The sequence below is a fragment of the Pan troglodytes genome, chromosome 1 (genome assembly GCF_028858775.2).
Source record: "Pan troglodytes isolate AG18354 chromosome 1, NHGRI_mPanTro3-v2.0_pri, whole genome shotgun sequence".
NCBI lineage: Eukaryota > Metazoa > Chordata > Mammalia > Primates > Hominidae > Pan > Pan troglodytes.
In genome coordinates this window covers 42,568,086-42,592,451 of record NC_072398.2, presented here as the reverse complement: position 1 = coordinate 42,592,451, position 24,366 = coordinate 42,568,086, and the positions used below count along the sequence as shown (strand labels likewise).

At 50.7% G+C, this 24,366-nt stretch overlaps 1 protein-coding gene across 2 annotated transcripts in view; it reads left to right on the top strand.

Annotated features, from left to right (window-relative positions):
• The first annotated feature begins 10,484 nt into the window (after positions 1–10,484).
• RASSF5 (Ras association domain family member 5) overlaps positions 10,485–24,366 on the top strand; it is an 84,007-nt gene continuing 70,125 nt past the window's right edge. Inside the window, exon 1 of one of the 2 annotated variants that reach the window (XM_016937460.4) lies at positions 10,485–11,021. In XM_016937460.4, coding sequence (XP_016792949.1) covers positions 10,565–11,021 — 457 coding nt within the window. In that variant the 5' untranslated portion in view covers positions 10,485–10,564. The remainder of the gene's footprint in view (positions 11,022–24,366) is intronic. The other variant, XM_016937466.4, reaches the window with a different exon arrangement.

The window sequence follows — 24,366 nt, the reverse complement described above, 5'->3', positions numbered from 1 at the left end:
ATTCCTTCCATTCTCTTGCCCCCGCATCATTTGGAAAGCTGTGTGAGGGGCCTGGAACTTAGGGAGAAAGGTATTCTTCTTTTTTTTTTTCCTTCAAACCCACCATCTAAGTGGCTACTGCTTTTTTCCCATCTCCACCGCTATTCAAAACCTAGGCTATGTCCTAAATAGTGGGTTTGAATAGTATTATGGGTTATTTTAAGCATTCCTTCATTTTGTCTAGAATCTAGAGTGGTGCCTGGGCAAGGCATTCTGACTTTTGCAAACTGCTTGCAAATTTACCTCCAGCCTTCCCATAAACCAGAGCTGGACTACCCACCTACCTGGGTGGGTGAAGGAAGGGGAAGGGGAAACGCAGTAAGGTAGCCCCAGTAGGAGAGAGAGATGAGTGGGAAGCCCCACTGTGTGCTTCGAAGCGTGAAGACAGCATTATGCTTGACTGGAAATAATCCCAGAGATCCTTCCTGCCCATCTTCATGGGAGCCCCCACATCCTGAGGCCACTCTACTCACCTGATAGGGCCAGAAATGGGGAAGGGTGAGTCCTGGAGGCTTCTGTCCTCTGTGGTGCTTCTCTGTGCAAAGACCAGCGCTCTAAAGGCCTGGGGGAAGGTGGCTGGAGGTTGTTTCCTTGCATCAGGCCCAAGTGGCTTTGTGTTTGTTATTTGGGCCTCAAGCCCATGGAGTCACTTAAGCCCAGGGGTTCAAGTCCTGGGGCCTCAGAGACCAGCTGCTGCCTTGATGTTCCTGGGTACTAGACCACCTCTCGTCCACTCTGCTGGCCTGAATTTCTGGCCAACACTCCCAGCCCATGAGTGGCCCTTCAGGAAGTCCCACAATGGGTTTTCCCTGGCAGCAACAGCTGCTGTGGACCCCATGTGCTTGGTGGAGCTCAGTGAAGGAGCCAGGGGATCCCTGAATGCCAAATGCAGATTTTTGGGAGATGATATGATCCAGGCTGTATGATCTCGTGAGCAAAGCCTATGAGATGTGGCGGACAAACTCACTCAAAGGCTTCAGTTCAGTTGTTTTTTTTTTTTTTAATTTTCCTTCTTTTTTTTTTTTTTTTTTTTTTTTTTTTTTTTTTTTTTTTTTTTTTAGGCAGGGTTTTGCCCTGTTGCCCAGGTTGCATTGGAATGGTATAATCTTGGCTCACTATAGCCTCGACTCACTGTAGTGATCAAGCGATCACCACTACTACTCACTGTAGGACCAAGCAATCCTCCTGCCCCAGCCTCCCAAGTAGCTGGGACTACAGGCGTGCACCACCACACCCAGCTAATTTTATATTTTTTGTAGAGATGAGGTCTCACTATGTTGCACAAGCTGGTCTTGAACTCCTGAGCTCAAGCAACACTCCTTTCTTGGCCTCCCAAAGTGTTAGGATTACAGGCGTGAGCCACCGCGCCCAGTGGCTTCAGTTCATTTCTATGCAAGGCAGAGCTGCTGACATCAGTGCATCCCTGGATCTGAGGTTCTGCAGAGCTGCTGATTCCATCTCAGTAGGAAATGAGGAACTGGACCAAGACCCAGAACAACCCATAAGATCCTCAGGTGTCTGAAGACCTCTTTAATGTACCTCTCCGTTCTCTGCAGTGATTCCTAACATAACACTTAAAATGAAAAGAGCCCATTCAGTTCACCAGACATGATCTGAGCCCTTACAGTGTACCAGGCCCACGGGATGCTGGAACTACAGAGGTGACTAAGCCACCTTTCTGGCTCATGGGGAGCTCACCTCTATGGGGGAAGACAGGTATGCCACAGATAGCTTCCCATCATGGAAGAGGTGCTATGCTAGGAATGCGAACATCCAGTGTGGTCCCGAGTCACCATCCTCACAGGGGAGGGTGCTTAGGTCAGGCTGGGAAACTTCCTAAGTGTCAGGGAGTGACTGAGAGCAGGTGACTCCAAAGTGGTCTTAGCAGGTGAGCAGGTGATACCTAGCAAAGAAGGTGTGGGAGGCATTCCTGGCCGTGGGAGCAGCAGTGGCACAGGCATGGGAAGAGCTACTAGTATTTCTATATGACTGGAGAGTAGGTTAAAGTAGGATGCTGGTATTGTGGAAAGGGAGGAGCCAGTCCAAAAGGTCCTTGCAGGCCACACTGAGGAACTTGGGCTTTACCCCAGAGGACCACAGAGAGGTTTTAGGTCAAGTCCAATTGGTATTTTAAAGATACTACTCCTCGGTGCCCGTGTGGTGAGTGGAAAGTTGTGGGTAGGAATAGATTAGCTATGTGCATAAAGTGCCTAAAACTCAATATTATTATTATTATTATTATGTGAGACGCAGTTTTGCTCTTGTTGCCCAGGCTGGAGTGCAATGGCACTATCTCGGCTCACCGCAACCTCTGCCTCCCGGATTCAAGCGATTCTCCTGCCTCAGCCTCCTGAGTAGCTGGGATTACAGGGGTGTGCCACCACGCCCGGCTGATTTTGTATTTTCAGTAGAGGCGGGGTTTCTCCATGTTGGTCAGGCTGGTCTTGAACTCCTGACCTCAGGTGATCCACCCGCCTCGGCCTCCCAAAGGGCTGGGATTACAGGCATGAGCCACCGCACTGGCCCCAAACACAGTATTATTAACACAATAGTTCTCTGCATACTCTGCTCACCTTCCCCATCCCCTCCCCACCTCATTCAGCTATGAGCCCCTGCACAGGGTAGGTAGAGGAAACAGAAGTTCTTGTCTCATATGGGCTGAGTCGGGGGCTCAGATCAGTCACAGATATCTGGGAAGATTCCATGTGGCATTCAGATTCATGGCTAGCAGCCTCTTAAAACAGGCTGATCCAAGCTAAAAGGGGGCCTAACTGGAAGGATGAGGGGGCCTGTCCCAGGAACCCAGGATAGAAGTACAGTCAGCTCTGGAGGGCAGGGCGCTACAGGGCTATATCTCTCTTTCTCTCCCAGAATCCACACAGTTTCCTCTCTTGAGACTGGTGTCCTGGTTTCAAAACACATATTCTGGGACCCCACTCAGCTCCTGAATCCAATCCGTAAGGGTGTGGCTCAGGAATCTGTATTATTGATGAGCTTCCCTGGTGATTCTCACACCAGCTCAGGTTTGAGAACACTGAGGCAGAGTTTACAAAGATCCTGCAGAGGGCATGTGAATGGCCCAACAGAGGCCAATTGGCAGTGCGTGGTACACTGGACCAGGCACCCCACCCCACACCCACCCTGAGAGCTGAGGCCAGGGCAGCCAGTCTAAGGACAGGATGGATATCAACCACGGCCAGGCCACCCTCCTACTGGAACCACCGTTTGCTTTCATGGAGCCACCTTGCTTCAGTATCCTCACAGGATTGCTGCAACTGGTCATTTTGGGTTCACTTCCAAACTGCTTCAAAGATTTTTATTTATGTTTATATATATATATTTTTTAAGACAGAGTCTCGCTCTGTCGCCCAGCTGGAGTGCGGTGGTGCGATCTTGGCTCACTGCAACCTCCGACTCCCTGGTTCAAGTAATTCTCCTGCCTCAGCCTCCCAAGTAGCTGGTACTACAGGCATGCACCACCACGCCCAGCTAATTTTTGTATTTTTAGTAGAGACAGGGTTTCACCACGTTGGCCAGGATGGTCTTGATCTCCCGATCTCGTGATCCGCCCACCTCAGCCTCCGAAAGTGCTGGGATTACAGGCGTAAGCCACCGTGCTCGGCCTATATTTTTATTTATTTATTTATTTATTTATTTATTTATTTATTTATTTATTTATTTATTTGAGACAGAGTGTCACTCTGTCCCCCAGGCTGGAGTTCCGTGGCGTGATCTCAGCTGACTGCAACCACCTCCCAGGTTCAAGCCATTCTCCTGCCTCAGCCTCCCGAGTAGCTGGGTCTACAGGTGCCCACTACTATGCCTGGCTAATTTTTGTATTTTTGGTAGAGATGGGGTTTTCACCATGTTTGGCCAGGCTGGTCTCAAACTTCTGACCTCAGGTGATCTCTCTGCCTCGGCCTCCCAAAGCGCTGGGATTATAGGCGTGAGTCACCGCGCCCAGCCATGCTTGGATGATTTTTTCAAGGGTGGAATTCTGGCTTCTTTTCCCCCATCTCACAAAGGATCCTTAATCAGGCAACCCCAATGGGAAGTGTTAAGGAATGAGCCAGGCTGACCTGAAGTAGCTTCAGTTTCTGTTCCTTGGAAGCTCAGAATGACTGCGGCTGGAGCAGTGTGGCTCCCTTCCCTTCATTCTTCAGCGGAGACAGAGGAGGAGGGGTGAGATAAGAGGTGGGAGTGAGAAAGGAGAGAGGGAGGGGGAGATGAAGAGGGATGGAGAGGGAGAGAGTGGATAAGCAGGGCACAGGGAGAGGAAGCAGAAAGGAGAGGCAAGAGAGGGAGACACAGAGCACAGAGGAGGAGACAGGTGGGGGCTGGGGTGGGGCAGGGAGAGCCTGTGAGGTCACCCAGGCCACCCTGCTCTCGCTGGTCTGTTGTAACCCAGTCCATGGCTTCCTGCCACTGCAGTGGGCCCAGGGCTGGCTTAGTGCTGGAATGCAAGTGGCTGTGGCTTGGAGCCTCCCCTCTGGCTGAGGGAAAAAAATTGCTGACAAATCTGCTTGGAATATCTGAGTTTTTCCAACGCAGAAAGAAAACACACACACACACACACACACACACACACACACACACACACACACACACATGCCAGTCTTATCATAAGCCTGGCAGAGCAGCTCAGGATGGAAAAATTTCATAATTGAGATGGATGGAGGAGGTGCCACTAAAACTGGTGGAAAACAAGCCCCACCTGCCCCCACTCTACGTGATGACACCTTTCCAAGAGCCCTCAGATCCCTCCCTGCTTTTGTTCCCCCTTGATCTGCCCTTCTTGTCCCCAAGTACTGTCAAGGACCTAGGAGATCCCCTTGGGAGCACTGGAGTTTGGTGACATACAGAAAGCCCATTCCACCAAGAGTCGAGATGGTGCCCCACCAGCCCTCAACCCTGGCCAGCTACAAACATCTGGAGGCAGGAAATTCACCCAGTGACCAGAATCTTGGAGGAGGTACATGAGTCTTAAATGGAGCTCCCAATACTACTCCAACTTCTACCCAGCCCCAGCAGGTCCTCGGGGACCCTCCATGCTCCCCAAACCAAACGATTCCTCCATCTCTCCATCTCTGGGTGCAGGAGGCGTGGCTTGAAGAGACGTTAAGAAAAAAAATCCTGGAATAGGTACAGGTTAATGGGCATCTCCAGTTAGCCCTGCACAGTGAGATCAGAAAGACCACTAAGACCCAAGCAAGGGAGGCAAACATGTACAAACTGAGCTGCAACTCATGTTAGGATAATCTGAACTTCAAAGGCACAATGGGCTTCTTGTGAGATCCCAGGGAAGGAGCCATGAGTGAGGTCTGGGTGACTGTGAAGGCTCTGGAGGACCTGGCGTTTGGACTAGACCTTGGGAGTGGAGCAGGGTTTCCATAGGGCGAGGAAACTGGGGAAAGATTTTGCTGATCCTTCAAGCTGCACCTACAAAGTGAGATCAGAGATTCTGAGCCCTGCCCTTTCTACCACACCAGCTGGGCAGGACAAAGGCAAATTCATGGATCTGAGTGGATATGAGTCCAGACTGTGATACCTGTTTGGGCCAGTCACATGACTTCTCTGAGCCTTGATTTTCTCACCTGTAAAACAGGAATGCCAGCCATTTCACAGAGTTGCCATGAAGATGAAATCATTCAAGCCAAAAGTGCCTGCCGCATAATAGATGCTCAATGTATGTTTCTTGAGCAGATACATGTAACATATGGCACTTTACAAGGGATTTCTTTCACAAACACATTTTGATCCTCCAACAACATTTTGTCATGGTCCCTGCTCTCAGTCTAGTAATGTAAAATATTACTGACCCCCATCACACATTGCAAGCAGCACTCACTTCTTTGGAAAGCTGAGCTCTGTATGCAACATGCTGCCCAAGAAGGAAAGGAAGCAGCACTGGAGACCTGTGTTTCGTAGCTAACCAAGATAAGGGCATTTTTTTCCAAATGTCTGTGGAGGGGGTCACACCATTTTAACTATTTACTGCTGTAACCCCATTTTTAAAGTGTAGTCTGTGAGCCATCTGAATCAAAGTCTCTTGCAAAATCCAGGCCAAAATCCAGACATACTGAATCAGAGGGTCAGGTCCCAGAATAGGCATTTTGAACAAACTCAGGTTCATAAAGCTTGAAAAGTTTTTGGGGCTGTTGTGCCTGTTGTTCTCTTAGTCTGGGACACTCTTGTCCAGATTGACAAAGGGCTTGCTTCATTCAGATCTGCTTAAATGTCTGCTCCTCAGAAAGGTCTTTCCTGACTACTCAATCTAATAGAGTAGCCTCTATCACCTTCATCCCCTTAATGTGCTTGATTTTTCATCAAAGTGCTTACAACCTGACATCATATTACTCTTGTGTCTGTTTATTGTCTGGCTCTTTCACTAAATGCAAGCTTCATGAACATATCCATTTCACTGTTGTACCTTTAGTGCCTAGAACAGTGCTTGATACATAGTGGATATCAGAGAATTACTCATTAAATGCATGAATAACTGCTCTATGCCCTTGAAGATTGCACTGGCCATTAGTGCTGATTGCCAAATATTTCCAGCTCTTTCCCCTTCTGAGCACAAGGTAGAATTGTACATCTGCTCCTGTTTGTAGAGTGGGGTCATATGACTAGTTCTGGCCAATAAGCTGTGAGCAAAAGTGACTGGAGCTTTTAAATGCTGATGTGGGATCCTCCAGGCTCTCTCAATTTCCCTTTGGCACAGTGACTGGCAATATTAGACATAGTGAGTCTGATGAGAAGAGAGCCCCTGCCAACCTGCAAAAGGCATGTAATGTGAGCGAGAAAGGAGTCTGTTATTTCAGGGCACTCAGCTGTGGAGCTTATTACTACAGCATAACCTAACTTGTCCTGACTCTTACAGTGATTCCATGTAGACAGTTGTGCAACTGTCAGAATCCCTGGGAGTTCCCTGAAAGCTTCGGGGATTTCAGGCGACTTCAGACGCCTCAAAGTCAAACAAAACCAAAAATGTCCCCTTCAGGAAGTCAGGCCATGTTCTGTCCTTCCGTTTTCCTTCTTACTAGGGAACTTGGGGAGGGAGGGTGGGCGGCAGCAGTTAAACAACTCACCCAATAGGAAAACCAGCATGCTCTGGGACCACCTCTGAAGTGATCTCACACCCTGACCACACACTCTAAACTCACTGTCATAATCCTTCCCCTTGGTCAAAAATAAAAGCAGCACACCCACTCTGTTGGGAGTGAGTCACAAACAGAAAAAAGTCGATGGGTCTGAGCCAAGAGGATCTACTAACAAGGGGAAAGATCTCCCAGTGGAGGTGTTTCAGCAGATGCTGCGGTCTTACCCTTGTAGCCTGGATGACCAGACAGATCCAAAAAAATGTTAAAGTCCAGGCATCTGACACTACCCCAGCAATGTCCCGAGCTTATAATGAGACTAGAGTTTCTTTAGCACTTCTTCCCTGGGGAAGAAGGAATACTCTGCTGTTCATGTGGGGTGTGTGTGTGTGTGTGTGTGTGCGCGCATGGGAGCAAGAAAGAAGTCTATGTGTGTGTCGTGGGTTGGTGGGGAAATGCTATTTCAAGGAAGAAGGGGACTGGGCTGGGAAAACTGGCATCAGAGGAGACATGCCCCAGCCAGGGAACCTCACGTTGAGGTTAAGGAGGGCAACTGCCCGCCCCAACTCTAATTTCTTGGCTCAAGGAGATGAACTTTAAGATAAACTTTATGATAAATTTTTTGATTGGTTACATGGAGTTATATGATTAATATCTCCATTTTCATCTCTGTTCCCACCCCAGAAGCCAAATGTAGGGCTCTGGCCCTGCACGATCTCCTCCCACATTCATGCTAAGAGCAGCCACTGCCACTCCACCAAATCAGAGCTGCAGGAGGAAAACAAAAACTAGAGCATTTTTCTGTACAGCCCAGACAACTGGGGAAGAGTTTTATGCCTGATGGTTTCAGATAGCCCTCAGTTTCCCGTGGCCAGAGATGACGCTCCTCCTCATGAGTCTCTCTATCCAGGAAATCTAGGCTGGGCTGCCCAAACCATGCTTTGAGGCTGCAGGGAAGGACAGAGATGGAGACTGTTAGCAGTTATTTCACAAACGGCTTTTCAAAGCCGATCTTCCAGGGATGCACTTGTTGTCAGATCCCTGCTGCTTCTTGCCCCACCAGGCTGTCACTCAGAGCTCAAGCTGTTTCCATGCCCAGGACCTCACCTACCCACTGCACTCCAGGAAGGGGATGAGTCTCAAGTGTGTGGAGATGGGTAACAGAGTGTGGACACAGCAAATTTATATGGAATACAGATTTCTGCAACAACCCCAAGAGAACTGCTTGCAGAAAAAGTGGGAGATTAAAATAAGAGACCACAAGGGCAAATTGTATTTTCCCTTTTACACCTTCAGCAGAAAGTATTCAGGAATAGCCCTCATTGGGCTTTTATCTGTCAGGTCCACTGAAGTACACTTGTCCTGGGGAGAAGGAACAGAGAAGCCCATTCTCAGAATCACCACCTCAGACCTAGAGCAATGGTTTTCCAAGTTGGGTCCCTGGATCAATAGCATCAACACCTGGGAACTTGCTAAAAATGAGCCATCTCAAACCCCAGCCCCAGACCTATAGATTCTGAAACTTTGGGAATGAAGCCCAATAATCTTAACAAGCCCTCCAGATGACTGTGATGCATACCAAGGCTTGAAAACCACTGATGTAGCAAAAGCAAGGTTAGGAGAGGGAAGAGGAAAGGTAGAGGAGGGGTGGGGCAGAGGCGGTGGCCTGTGGCTTACACCCCTCATCGGAGCTCCTCTGTTTGGTAGCACTGTGGGGTTGACTGTCCTATGGGTCATTCCTCAGAAACCACCTCATAGGGTGAGCTCCCGCCTCTGGTGAGCCCCCAGAGCCCCAGGAACCTCTCCTCTGCTACAGATTTGGGAGGCAGAGGACTATGATTACTGTGAGGGAGAAGCCATGGAGCAAAGCTAGCTGGGAATTCCCTGGCCACTGGACTCTGGAAATCTTAGGAATTACCTAAAAATTACCTCCAAGGGAAAAACAAAAAGCAAAAGTGAAGATTCCCCTACGAAGCACTAGGGGGAGACCCATCTCTGGCCTGGGAAGAGAAAGGAGAGACCAGGTCCAGAAGAATTTAGACTATTCTTCTAAAAAATGACCACCGCTAGACGGACCAAACCGAACCTGTGTTTTAAGAGGAAAGCTGTGATCACTGAGTCATAATGACGGAGCTGGAGAGTGCCACGTTAACAACCACCTGTCTCCCCACCTCCAGCCCAATGTACAGTTAACAATACTGGGGCTAGAGAGGGCCCGGGCCCAGGCCCAGGTTCAGAGATCCAGGAGTCCTCCTTATCCATGAGATGGGCCTGTTTCCATGGGCAAAGGTGCCTGTCAGGAACAACTACATAATTTGTGGGAACCAGTGCAAAAAGAAAACGCCCGGCCCTTTGTTCAAAAAGTAAGACTTTCAAGATGGTGACCGCAGAGCGTTAAACCAGACAAGGGTCCATGAAGGCTTGAAGCAAGCCTTCACGGGGGAAAGTGCCGGGAGAAAGGAGATCTCTCTTTGGGTCCCATGAGTGAACCATCCATACCAGGTTCCACTTAGGACATTTAGGGGAACTGGTATCTCCACAGTAATTACTAGAGCAGCTCTGGGGAACGGAGGGCTGGCTAAGGAAGAAAAGCTCCCCCAACCCTTGGGGCGAGGGAGCGTTCTCTCAATGGAGCCCCCCCCAACTCCCCACCACCCCCTACCAGTCTTCCAGGAAAGAGGAATACCCTACCCGTCAGGGCTGCGAAGGAAGGGGAAATCCAACCAGAGCGAAAGTCGCACGCGGACAGCTCTGCCAGCCCTTGGAGGCATCCGGCGGTCACCCACGGGACAAGGCGCGGCTGCGGGAGCGCGCGCGGGGCATTCCCAACCCGCGTCGAGCTCCGCTCTAGAGGGGGCGGCGGGCGGCGACAAGCCGGAGAGAGGAAGGGCCAAGGAGCACGGCCCTCCTGTCGGCACCATCAGCGGGAGAGTGGCGAGCGGACGCCTAGACGGAGGGGCCCTACTCAGACCCCATCGAGCCAGTTCCCAAGCTTTTCCCTCCGACCTGCTCCCTCCCGGGGCGCGTGAGGGTGCGGGTCGGGGGTGAACCTGGTGTTGGGGAAAGTGATTGGCAAGGGAAAGAGGCAGGGCTGAAGGCCTAGGGCCCCCAGCAGAAATGCGCCCTCTGAGCTGTACTGTACAGAGGCGCTCCTCTGCGGAATCCTGCAGCTGCTCCAGGTGAAGACGCCCGCAAATCCACACTCGCGCAGACGTCGCCTGGCACGGACCCTACCCCCTTCGGTCCGTCGGCGGTTCTCTTGGGTCGTCCTTCCTGCCACTCCGACTCTCCCCGCCCCCGCCCCGCCCAGCAGGCTGCGGTTCCTTTAAAGGCGCGCTGGTGTGGGGCGGCCCCTTCTCTCGGGGCTGGCTCGGGAGTAGCGCAGTCGCCAAAGCCGCCGCTGCCAAAGCTGCCGCCACTAGCCGGGCATGGCCATGGCGTCCCCGGCCATCGGGCAGCGCCCGTACCCGCTACTCTTGGACCCCGAGCCGCCGCGCTATCTACAGAGCCTGAGCGGCCCCGAGCCACCGCCGCCACCCCGCGACCGGTCCTCGCGCCTCTGTGTCCCGGCGCCCCTCTCCACTGCGCCCGGGGCGCGCGAGGGGCGCAGCGCCCGGAGGGCTGCCCGGGGGAACCTGGAGCCCCCGCCCCGGGCCTCCCGACCCGCTCGCCCGCTCCGGCCTGGTCTGCAGCAGAGACTGCGGCGGCGGCCTGGAGCGCCCCGACCCCGCGACGTGCGGAGCATCTTCGAGCAGCCGCAGGATCCCAGAGTCCCGGCGGAGCGAGGCGAGGGGCACTGCTTCGCCGAGTTGGTGCTGCCGGGCGGCCCCGGCTGGTGTGACCTGTGCGGACGAGAGGTGCTGCGGCAGGCGCTGCGCTGCACTAGTAAGTGTGAAGGCAGGGGAGGGGCGTGCGGGGAGACCGCAGTCTGGGGGCGAAGGACTGGGAGGGCCCTGGGGCAGGGAGAGAGGGGCCATTACACTCTTTGGCTCCAGGGGAGCCCCGAACATAAGGAGATAACAACCCCTGGGGACGGTCCGCTCCTTAGTTCCCTGCCCGGTATCCTTTAGTGCCTGCCCACTACCTAGGTATGGTTATGCGGTAGTTAACAGATACCTGTCTCCTGACAGGTGCGTGCCTTGGCCCTCCACACACACACACACACACACACACACACACACACTCACACACAGGTTGTGGGGGGTGGGTGGGTGATGGCCTCGGCGGCAAGGTCATTCTGTCATCTCCCTGTGCACCCTCATGCTTTTGTTGTGAGTTCTTGGGAGTGGGTTGTGAGACTGCTGTTGAGATGACCGTTTGACCCTTGCTTATTAGGGTTACTGACAAAACGCTTGTTTGTCCGCCCATGGTACAGGCTCAGACCTCTCCTCCAGGGGGACGTATTGGGACAGGGAGGAGACCTTGTTAGACTTTGGATAAAGGCAGGCTGTGAGGCTGAAGAGAGCCTGAAGTCACCCTGAACCCGTGCCCCCTCCTGCCTTTCACCTCTGGCCCCTCAAACCTTTGGACTCTGCTCCAATGTTTGGCTGTGCCCTGCCTCCTCCCCTTCCTCCTCCTGGGTTCCTGCCCTAGTCGTCATGCTCTAACATTACTCAGCTCCTGACAGGGTCCCTTCCTCTCCACAGCCCTCAGGCCCCTCCAGTCACCTCCTGAGCCAGGCGCTTCTCAAAGCCAGAAAACACTGGGCCCCCAGTGTATAGATTTTCTGAGCCAATCTTCAGTCTCCTTGGGGGTTTATTATTTTTCTCCTCCTACAGTTAGGGGTGTGTATGCCTTTAATAGGTGTCCACCCTCCACCCCCACCCCGGCATTTGCTCTTGCGTGTTTAGCAGAGGCTATCCACAGCCATGTGTTCATGTGTTTACATGGATATTTCAAATATCTGAAGCCCAAAGCACAGACAATGGCACAGCCTCTAACAAGCATCTCTGGAAATGGATTGTGGTTTGCATCTTTCAGCAAAGGCCCTTCCCCCATGGCAGCAGCCTCACGTCTCCCATCCAACTGCAGCGTTGGACAGCAGCAGCGATTTCCACATCAGGAAAACCCTACCTTTTTTCTGCCTGCAGTCTGCAGCGGAGGCTGTTCAATGTGCTGCCCGCTGCAGCTGGCTGCAGGGAAATAGAGCTCAGACGCTAAGCCTGGGTCAAGTGGAAGGGAAAGATTGGAAGGGCAAGTGGGTGCTGCTGTTTCCTCCACCAGAACCTCCAGTTCAGGTGCTAATTAAGAAGGAAGGAGTAAAGGTTTGTAGAGGTACATGTTGTGGGTAGAGGGGCTGCTGTCCCTTGGTAAATGCCTTTGACTACAGTAGAATCGAATGCAACTTATCCTTGGATGTGTTGGCAGCTTTTGCACTTTCAAGATTCCCTTACTGCATCCAACAACCCTACACACAGGGAGAGAGGCAGGAGCCTCACTGAAATGGGTTTTATCATAGCTGGAATCCCAGGAAATCTGCTTCGTTGGCATTCTAGTTTGTAGTTAGACTTTGGGGGACTGTATCACTTGTTGAAGATTTTGCACATAGTTTTGTGATTTTCTTTTTTTTTTTTTTTGGTTTGGTGATAATGGTGCGTTTGTGTGTATTTGCGTGTGCCTGTGTGTGATACTCCATGACTAAATGAATTGATCCTTACGTCACATCAGAATTGTCAATCTCCTTTGATTAAGTCATACATCGTTTCTAGTGGCAGGAAGATCTAGGCCCCCGGGCAGTACCTCTGACTTTGTGTGTGACTTGGTGAGGTCTTTTTACTTTCCTGGGCGCTCATGGCCCCCCACAGAGTTGGTTTAATGCTAACGATGTCTGAACACCGGAGAGAAAGCAAAACTGGAATCGAGGGGCTACAGAAAGGAGTCTCTGTTTGTCATGATTAATATTTAACTAATTGTGAACCTATGGCTGGATGGCAAAAGTTGAGAAATGTTCTGATGTGCAGATGAGGGCTGGCAGGTGGAGACACAGCAGGCCAAACTGGCTGAGCATCTTTCTTTAAGTTGAAGATCTGATTCCATGGTGGGGTTGCTTTGTTTTATCTTCATTTTGAAAAGCAAGTGTCAGAAATAGGACTTTAAAAAAAATCATACTATGCAGTAGTTAAGAGTACAGACTGGAACCAGAGCCCTGGGTTTGAATCCTGACTACCACTTAGTCCCCACGTGAGTCCTGGACATCTCTGTGTTCTGCTTCCTTGTTTAAAAAAAATGGGATAATGATATTACCTACTTCATCATGTTAATCTGAGAATTAAATGGATTAATATACATAAGGCACTCAGAACAGGGCCTAGCAAAATGCAATACGAATGTTGAATTCGATATGATTGTTATTGTCCCCTCCCATCTAACAGCTGTAACAACTAGTCTGGGCTTGTGACACCTCCTAGGATTACCTTTCGAAGCAGTGAGTACAATTTGCGAACTCTGCCTGGTTGCTGAGCTAAGTGGGGAAGTGACTGCCATAGACATCCCAGAAAATTTGGGTATTAGGTGTCCTCTAGAAATGCCACTCCTACCTGATGTCCTGCTGTGGCTGAGGAGACCCTTCTTTGCCTGGCATAGGGGCCACGAAGCCATTGGCTCCTTGTCTTTGTGTTTCTTGCACCCAGCAGAGTGCCAGGCCCAGAGCAGGGTCTCACTACGTGGTGAGTGATGAAAGTGATGGCTTGTTTGTGCTATTAAATATCCCAGCCCTTGGAAACAAGCAGGAGGGCAGTGGGTATGTGAGTGACATCTGTCTGCCCAGGAGACTGACACTGGGTGGGAACCATGTTGGCAGACGGGCATTTTAGTAAGGAAAGCATTTTGGAAAACACTCTTCCCACTGTCTGCCTTTTTAGCAAAAGTTCATCTAACCTAAGCTTACCCCACTTCAAGGTCTGTAACCAACCTCTGGTTAATGCTGGATTTGTGAACAGGGAAGTTCAGAGTTAATATTAATTTCTAGGATTAAAGAACTCCTAGTTGTGAGATAGAGAAGGAAATCCAGTGGGGATCTGTGGAAAGGCAGAGAGAGAACGAAAGGTCCTGTGAGCCCATGTGTGTGTTTTGGGGTAGGGGTGATGGTGATGGCGAGAATGCATTTCTAGCATTCTAGGAGGGAATGGTCAACAGCAAATAACCAGAGAAACTCACTGGCTGCCCTTTGGCTTTATTCTCAGGGACTTCCCCTTACAGATGACGTCCCTTAGTGTTCCTTCTGTAGAAGGCGCATGGAGGTGGCCTTTTACCTTTCATCTCATTTTGGTGGCTGCGTAAGCCATCCTGGACCAGGGGATGGTCTGGCACTTGGAGAAACCTAAGCCTGACTCAAACCCTCCTGGAGATGCTTAGACACACCTTGGCCATTGTCAGTGAATGCCACCTGTCTGCTCCTGGAGTCGGAGTCTCTCTCCAGAGGGGGCGTTATTCAGAGCTGTGAAGTGTTAAGTGATTGGAATTACATGGTTGAAAGGGAGGCCCTCTAACCTCCCCACTCTGTGATAGATTTTAATGATGTTGTGAATACAAGGCCCTGCCATGCAGCCCTCGGGGAAGGGCACCGGGACTATTCTTATTAAGAATGGCTGATATCTCCCTGGGCCTCTAGTCTGGTCTCTCTAGTCTTGTTGCTACGCTATTGGCTGGGTTCAACTCCACTTTCTGCACTTTCTGCACAGCTGGAACCGCCTGCGTGACAGCCCCCGATCCTGCAGACCCATCCCCCGCTTGTGGGTTCTTTGTGAAAAAGGCTCCTGGGACATTGGCATTGATTCTTCCTGTAGCAGAGAAAGGTCTTCATTTCAGGCCTCTCAGAAATCATCCTGTGTTGTTCTGGCGGCTTCTGTATTTATTTACCTTGGGCACTTGGAAGGTATTTGCGCACCCAGCAGCACTGAGTGTGTAGCGTGTGTTTTCCTTGATTTAGCCCCGTGTTTGGCTTTAGAGTTTAAGAAAATGAAGCACAGAAATGGAAATTTTGTTGTTAAAGATTGTGAGAATCCTCCACTCCCAAGCCCTCTCCTACCCCTGGCTCTAACTGGGATCTTCTTCTTGGGCAAGGTCCTGTTGGAGAACGTGTGTGTTAGGGGCCAGGGAAAGGACCTGGAATGCTTTCAAAGAGGCCTTCTGAGCTCCCCACGCTGCAGCCCGTTTTTCCTCTCCTCCCTGCTTCCTGTCTTATCAAAAGATGAAAGTGAAAGGATTAAATGTGCGCTTAATTTTCCCCACTATTCATCAGAGCATGAAATTTTCTGATTATGGAGTGTGGGGGGCTTGAATCCCAGGTACAGTCAAAAATGATTAATGCCACTTGTCTGCCAGCCTAATTAGACTTGGTAATGAACGTGTGTGTTTGCCTGCTGATCCTGCGGAGTTATTAGGTGGAAGTGAATTGACATCTCCCCGCAGCATTGAGGGTTTGGTCTGATATCCTCTCTCTTCTCCCCAATTCTACCAGCGAGCCAGCCTGTGCCAAGCCTGGCAGGTAGTCCCTGAGTGACAAAGAAAAGACAGCCCCCAGCCCAGTCCCAAGGGCCCTGCCTCGGTGGGAGAGTGAATTTATCCTGTCAGGGAGCCACCTCCTGTGAAGTGTGAGCAGGTCAGGGGCCAGAGGCTTAGGGGAAGCTGCCGCAAGGCCGAACCCAGGTCTGAGAATGGGCGTAAGAAGAATTCTTTGCATGTCAGTAGTGCCTTTTCTCTGAAGAGCCCAAAGTGTTTTCATGCCCGCTGCTACATTCATGCTCAAAATAGTTTCATGAGGTCAGAATACAGGGATACAGGGATGCTTAGCTCAGCTGAAAGGGAATTACCTGGCCAGGAGTCACCTGCTGGCTTTGCCAGGGACAGTGGTAAAGTTAGAACCTCTCGGGCGGGCCTCATTCTGACAGGTCTTCAAGGCTTTGGTGCTGTCTCAGGCCCTCAAGCCATTTCCCCCGCTTTGGGCTTCAGAGTCAGCACCTCTGTGTGAGAGGCTGCTACCTGAGATGGGATGGCCATGGGTGGGTCCCAGCTCCTGCACCCCAGTGTTCTCCCACAGGGCTCTCTCTGGCTCCCACACCCACCCCTCATTCCTCAGTTTCCCCATGGAGGGCAGCTGCTGGCATTCTTGCTCTGCCCAGGCTTACTATGAAGGCTGCTGAGGAACCTGTAAACACATCTCTGGCCTCACCAGAGGCCCTTCCTGTTCGCATTCCTCAGATGGCAAGGTGAGTATTCTTGGGTGGGTGAGTATTTGTGGGTGTGCAAAGCATGCAAGCTCCCCACCCCCAGCCCTTCTGAGGGAACCATGTTCCTGGGGCTCAGTCAGCACCAGCTGGTACGATCTCCTTCTCACAAGCTTGCAGACCTGGGTCTGTGCTGGTGGCAGGATGTTTTCTGCCTCCCTGCAGGGTCTCGCTCTGTCTCTGCTGACTCTGGGCACCTGCCCCTCCCGCAGGGCTCTGTTCTGACTCTCCATGGCTGGGTGGGGAAGGGCTGGCGGCAGCTGGGAAGGCCGGGCCTGACTGGGGAGATGGTTTTGCATTTAGTCATTTTCAGTTTTTTTCCAAGAGTTTTGGCAAGCCTTTCTCCACATGTTCCGGGCTGGATCTCAGGGTCGGAAGGGGAACAGAGCCAGTTTTGGGGCTTAGGGGAAACAGCGAGGAGGCTGAGGTGATGATGTTAGACCAGGCAGAAGGCTGGGTTCCCTGGGGGCACTGGTTTAAGTGGAATAACGTCGGGGCTTGGGAGCAGTCATGGGTTGCCCCACCCCAAGGTCAGGACTATCTTGACTCACACCTGGGGAAGTGACTTTTGAGTTTTTTCTGAAGCACTCATAACTGTGCTGAGGAGACTCGGGCAGAGCCTGGTAGACCCCAAGAACTCTCCATGGTGTGGTCTTTGGCTGAAGTGGCCCACAAGGCCATGCCGGGCCTGTTCTAGCATGCCTGTGGTTCCTAGAGTACACAAAGGTTTGTGAGAGATGTACCCATTGGGAAATCTTTGAGGTTTGATTCTCTTTTTTTACCCTTTTTGGAGAGGAAGGAGGAAGAGCAGTGGGGTCCCTCCTGGCATTGTAGCATGTGTCCAGCCTCCCAGAGGAGAATGCCCCACTTTGGCTGAGGAGTCTGGTGACCCCTGGGAATTGTAGCAGGCTCTAGATTTTCTTTCGGATTTTCCTACCTATATCTACTGCCCTGGCCCCATTTGAGGGCATGGGGCAGAGGGGTCGGGGGGAATGCAAGATGTGCGTGCTGAGGGTCTATAAGAGGGGTGGTGTTGGAAACAGTAGTCTGTTCATTTTTGTGTGGCACTGAGCAGGTGAGTGGATGGCTGAGTGGATGTCATTTACCTGTGACAGGTTTATTCTTCAGTGGAGGGCCTATGTGCCACCTTCTGCTCCCCATTCCTGTTTTTCAAACAAACATATTTCCAGGGTGGGGCAGGATCTTATTTAGACATCTGCAATGGCCATTGGCTGGGGCTGCTAGAAAATTAAAACGTGGCTTACATAGACCTTTAAGAGATCAGACTCCAGGTTCATGAAAGTCAGGCCAAAAAGAAGAGTGATGTTCTTATTTTTTTTAATCCTTTTATGTTTTGCTTCTACTGGATGCTAGAGCTGGAAAAGAATTATCATTGTGTTTGCTGAAGATACAAGCTGGCATTCTGCGAACCTGCTAGGATGGGAATATTCACATGCAATAGGAAGAGTTGAGAATGGCAAAGAAACTGTGGGAGCAGAAATAACTTTTGTTGCACTTGGCTGTCACTAAGGCCGTTTGATGTGCACTGCCTCTGTCAGGATTACAATTCTCTTGTTTCGTCGGTAGAGCTGATGTAATCAGGGCCATCTCATAGATGAGGAAACACAGCATTCAGGGAAGTCAAATGACTTCACTAAGATAACCCAGATCATTAGTAGCAAAGCTAGCACCAGAACCCAGCATGGCATTTTGCTTTAGGCTAATATCATTGATCACGCAAGTTAGTTGAGTTTACTTATTCATCTGCTGCCCTTCTGCCGGTGAATGCTGAAATGTCCAAAAAAGGAGGTACAGGGAAAAAAAGGAGGTGAGCCCTATACAAGCTAGAGAATCAGCCAGGGCCGGGTAATTGAGAGTTGGCTCCACTTAAGCCAATTTTCAACAATCAGTTTCTAAATTGATCGTCACCATGTGCAAATCATGAGATCTTTAGACAAAGGGTGAAGTTTTTCCAAATCCTAAAATGAAAGAAATAAGTGTGTCTCTCCCCGCTCCAACCTCACCCCGTAGGTGTTCAGGGTGTGTAGGGGGTGGGCCTGGAAATGCAGGTGGAGGATCTTTTTCTGTTCCACTCCTCCTTCTTGCCATGGCTTGGCTCTCAGAGTTCATGACACAGGACTAGTCAGGAACCAAAGTGAAATTAACAGACTGGATCCTAGAGGGGACAGCTAGGGTGAGGAAGAGATGGATAGGGACTGGACAATAATCTGAAGTTGCCTAATGGACCTCTGGCTCTAATCTCAGGCAGTGATGTGGCCCCATGAGAAAAACTACATCTGGGGAAACCTCCCACCCCCAAGCCAGCTCTGACTCTCTATATATTTCTCCAGGTCCGTCTCTCATTTGGGAACAGGTACCATTGCTTACTTTTCTTGCTGATTTGCAGGAGGGTGTTTTTTCTATCCAAGTTGAATGGAAGTTGGAGACTTGGTGGTTTCTGCTGAAAGAATTATGTGGATTATTTTTTGCATCTGAAGAAAGTATTATCCTCCCCCATCTCAAAAAAAACCTCAAAGATGCCTTATTATTCAACTGGAACAACAGATTCCAGCTGTAACATGAGAGTTTTGAGAGAAAGGATTGAGCATATTGTCCATGAATATCTACCCTAGTGATGAGTGTTTTTTAAAAGCCATCTGGAGGTACCTTTATATAAAATAGGGTGATAATATATTGTACCCCAGCAAGTAAGATGGTGAAGGTTGTTGCTTCAAATTATGCTGGGCCATGGCTGAACTTGCCTCCAGCATGGAGGTCATTGAGTCATTGCTTAGATGTCAGAGACAGCAAGAGGTCATTGCAGGCATTTCCCTGTCTCTAGGTAGTGCTCCTCCCAGACCATCATTACAGTAGAAAAATCTATCTAGTTTTCCAAAGGTCAGGAATGAAGATCCTAGAGCTTCTGAAAGCCCCATCTCCAGACTCTGCCAGTTCTTTCCTGTTGTCTTTCCCAATGGCTTAACCTGTCAAAGAACAGCTCAGTGATGAGGAGAAAAGAGAAGTGAGGTCAGCATATTCTGCAGCCCAAACGGGGCATTCGGAAGGGATTTCCCTGCATTACATGTGACTTTTTTTTTTTTTTTTTTGAGATGGAGTCTCATTCTGTCGCCCAGACTGGCGTGCAGTGGTGCAGTCTCGGTTCACCGCAACCTCTGCCTCCTGGGTTCAAGTGATTCTCCTGCCTCAGCCTCTTGAGTAGCTGGGACTACCGGTGCATGCCACCACACCCGGCTAATTTTTTTTTTGTATTTTTAGTAGAGATGGGGGATTTACCATGTTAGCCAGGATGGTCTCAATCTCCTGACCTCATGATCCGCCTGCCTCAGCCTCCCAAAGCGCTGAGATTATAGGCATCAGCCACCACGCCTGGCTGTGACTCATATTTTAAAGTTCCCCCAGCAACCCTGTGTTCTCTTCTTTGAGGGCGGGGATGGGAATGAGCCCTTGCCTGTGCTCAGCCAGGCAGGACTTCCTAGGCCCTCTTGGAGATCTTGGGTGCAAGGACCAGCGGGGCAAGGAACTTGGCCCCCACCCCTTGTTTGATGGTCCCAAGTGTCATTTCAGGACCCGGACTTGCTTATGCCCTTCTTCTGGTACAGAGGTTGCTTGGTAAACTAGAGAGGGCCACAACAAAGGCCATGGGCAGCTCCCTTCTCCCTGAGGAAGCATTAGGGAGAAAGAATCAGTCCGCAACTGAGGAAGGGTGGCATCTGAGCACAGACGTATAAGTGCATCTTCCACCAGAGATTCTGCAAGTGTGTGAGTCCTCTGAGGTGGATTTCCTCTGGTTAAGGGATAGGTGTCCCTGCTGGGCATGGAGGCTTCACCCCTGTAATCCCAGCACTTTGGGAGACTGAGGCAGGATGATCTCTTGAGTCCAGGAGTTCGAGACCAGCCTAGGGAACATGGTGAGACCCACCCCCCACCTCTACAAAAAATATATAAATTAGCTGGGTGTGGTGGAGCCCACCTGTAGTCCCAGCTACATGCTGGGGGGTGGGAGAATCACTTGAGCCCAGGAGGTCGAGGCTGCAGTGAGCCATGATTGGACCATTGCACTCCAACCTGGACAACAGAGCAAGATCCTGTCTCAAAAAAAAAGAAAAAAGAACAAGTGTCCCTCCTTCATGTTAAACTGGTCCCCGCTAGTGGTTGGCAGGTGAGTCCTGTCATCTCTGGGCAGCCTGGGAGGGGCACCCCTCTCTAGTGGCTTTTCTGGAAGGCTCTGCTGCCTGTCTGGTGCCAGTCTTCTGTCTTGGACTGGGAAACAGGGCCTCCCAGAACTTTTCTACTAGGGCTTGGCAGCTTCTGGGAGTCAGAGTGAGACAACACCTGTGAGTACTGTTTTGGGGCAAGAGAACAATATTTCTGCCCTTTTGTGACAGACTGATCTTTTCTCACCACCCCACACCCATAGGGTCGCATCCGCTTCTGCTCAGGTATCTAGTCTCAGATAAATGAACGGCCTGACCCTCTTAAAGCAACACCACCTCCTTATGGGCCCCTCCCCAACCCTGGGCTTAGCATGGGAGGATGTGAATTAGCCCCAGTTTGTCCCTTAGGAGCCTGTACAGCTGGTGAAGCATTAGTAATCCACCATCCCCAAAGAAATCCATTAACGAGCTCCTGGGCTGGGCACGTGGTGTGAGGTAACTGATCACTTCTGTCGTCTGAAACTTTGGAGACATTGATTTTCAGACTCACAGGCGCGACTGAGAAGTGAGGCTCGGGGCAGGCTCTTCCCTGCAGCCTGTTTGGTGGGGGCATTTTTATCTTATCAAGCTAAAAGCCCCAGGAATAGAAAGTTTTCCATTGGGGGAGGTGGAGGGGAAAGGACCTCAGTGCGGAGACAGAAGGCATCGTCAGTCGGTGAGGGTACCAGAGCCTGAGGGTCCAGGTGACTGTCCGGGTCATGCGAGGCCCAGGGCCCTCCCCGGAGCCCTCCCCCACCCGGCACTCCACCCCTGACGCCAAGCCTGGAGAAAAGCTATTGATCTCTGGCGCTGAGATGACCGAGGGCCAGGAGGAGAAGGCAACCGCTGCCTGCTTTGGGACGGTCACTGCTCAGCTCCAGCGGCTCTTCTGCAGGCTCCCGAAGAGCCGCGCGGTCTCCAAAAAGCACCAGATCCTGCAGAGGTTCCGCAACGGGGCCCGGAGGGCTCGGGGTAGGTCTAAGCCAATCTGACTGGGGGAGCTTGGGTTCTGAGGCCTCTGCTACTGGCCTCTCCCATAGAAAAGGAGTACAGGATCTTTCTGGCAGTCTGCTGTTTAGTGCTGAGCTCAGCACCACTCCTTGGCCCTCCTGACTCCGCAAGGACAAAGGCACAGGTGCTGTCACCTTGCCTGGTATGGGTTGAACAGCCAGATCCAAAGGACATGGTCTGCCTGTTTTGGAGGCCTTGAGTGGGTAGTGGATTTTAACAACTTTTTATTGGCTGAGAATTAGGGCCAAGCGGTCGTCTTAATCAGGGTCCCTGAGCTGGCAGAATATGGGTATCTCGGATGGCCACTGTTTTCCATTCTGCCTATCCTGTAGCCCTTCAGACCCTGCCAAGTTGCTGAGTCAGCCTTCTGAGGACCTGGGAGCAGTGATGTTTCCCAGGCAAAGGCTTCTCACCTGCAGAGTTAGTGAAGGTGCAGCCTGCATGGGGCTGAAGGCTGCTGGGTGGCGCACAGCTGACAGGAGTCCCGGCCTCGGGAAGTGGCCAGACCACTGATTCCTCTCCTGAGCACTAATTAGGGCGAGAACAGTCCTCGCCTGAAGAAGGATAACTGGACGGCATAGCGGTGAGTGAAAGATAAGAGGCAGAGACAACAGCAATCCAAATCATCATAGGATCTTAGGTCATCCCATGCCCCTTTTCCAATGAAAGGAAGCTGGAACCAACAAAAGGCCCTGCTGGTGGCAGTGCCAGGACTAGGAACCCTGGGCACCTGCCTTCCAGCCTTGGATTCCTTCCACTGTCTCATGCTGTCCACAGCATCTTACATTTCTGTAGCACTCTCTGTTAAACACTCAGAGCATTTACGTTTGTTTGCTTTTAATATCATTTATTCCCTCCAGATCCTGGTGTGGTGGTAATGGGAAGGGGATTATTCTGTTTCACAGATGAGATAGCTCAGACAAGTAAGGCCCCTTGTTAAAGGTCATTGCCATCTGGCTGGGTCTGGAACCTGCTTCTCTTTAACGGTTGGCACTCTTTGGAGCATACATACTTTTCTTGGGGCCCCCGTCCCCATTTTTCTGTATACTTCTCTCATATATTTTCAAGAATCAGTGGGGATCTAGGCAGGTCACCACACTAAGTCATAGGGATGGGACTAAAATGAAGTGCCATCTCTGGACTAAGTTTTGGAAGCAGATTTTTAAAAATAGGATCTCGACTATGAAAAATATGATTTTTCTGATTAAGGCTTTACCTCTTGAGAAGTGGGAATTTTAATTGAACTAGCCCTAATCCCCATTTGGAGACAAATATTTCTTAGCCAGCCTGAATAATTTATCCTCATCAATATCCTAATACATACTGTGACCTTCACTGAGAAGAGAATTGGACACCGAGTTGCTCAATTTAAATGCTCACGAGCAAGTTGGTATTCATCCTCTCTTTCCCCCTCCCTTACTCTCTCTTTAAGAATTATTCAGCAGATCATTTCCTCGCTCCTTTGCTATTCAGTCCAAGGAGTTATAGATTTAAGTAAAATCAATCAGGCCTGAAGGGGCAGCATTAAGGTCAGAGCACATACCGCACTGTGGCTATGATGGGCTTGCTTAACTTGTGTTAGCATTTGGGCTTAATTGCCAAAAGAGGAGGGAAGACGGGATGCTCAAGATGATGGGAAAGGTGGACTGCAGACTGTGGACATCTGGAATATCCTCATCTCACTCGCAAGACTCCATGAGCAGCCTGGAGTGTGGCATTTAAGAAAATAGGTTTGGTGGCCGGGCGCGGTGGCTCACGCCTGTAATCCCAGCACTTTGGGAGGCCAAGGCAGGCAGATCACCTGAGGTCAGGAGTTCGAGACCAGCCTGGCTAACATGGCGAAACCCCGTCTCTACTAAAAATAGAAAAATTAGCTGGGCAAGGAGATGGGCACCTGTAATCCCAGCTACTCGGGAGGCTGAGGCCGGAGAATTGCTTGAATCCGGGAGGCGGAGGTCGCAGTAAGCCGAAATCGCACCACTGCACTCCAGCCCAGTTGACAAAGCGAGACTCCATCTCAAAAAAAAAAAAAAAAAAAAAAAAAAAAAGAGAGAGAAAAGAAAACAGGCTTGGAGCCAGGCTGCCTTGAGTCAGGATCCTGGAGTTACCACTTTCTGGCTGTAGCTCCTCCTACAGATTAACCTCTCCGAGCCTCATTTTTCCAAGTATAGGATAGGGCAGAAAATCTCAACCTCAGACTGGTGTGGGGTAAATTAAATGTCAAACAGTTGAAACCATGTTTGGTGCATAGAAAGCCCTGCACTGGGAGCTGCTGTTGCTGAGTGCTCCCAGGAAGACTTTTCATAACTGCTCCCCGTGGGTCATTGGGACAAGCCTGCAGCACGGCTGTCTGCCCCTCCATTGTACCTGGACCAGGGTGGACTGCCTGCATCTCAGTGGGAGAGATAGGACTTGAAGGTTGCCCAGGTAAAAGTAGAGGAGAGACATAAACTCACAAACACATTCCCTGGAAAAATTCCTATCATTGAGTTTACCACATCACATAATTAACAGGCAGAGCTAGATTAGCCCACCAGGTATCTTTAGGAGCTAAGCAAGCATGTCGCCAAGGAGCAAGTCATATGTCATTTTAAAAGGCTGCTAGGGGGGTCTGTGGGAAATAGGCCTGGGTCTCTCCAGAAGTCTCTGGTGGTCCTGGCTGCAGCGATGCAGCTGTAAAGAAGCCTTTGTGTGTCTCCAGCAGAGAGGTCCTCTGACATAATCTATTTACTTTCCTTCCCACTGCAAAAGAGCCTGCTTTCGCCCGGTTGATGATTGGCA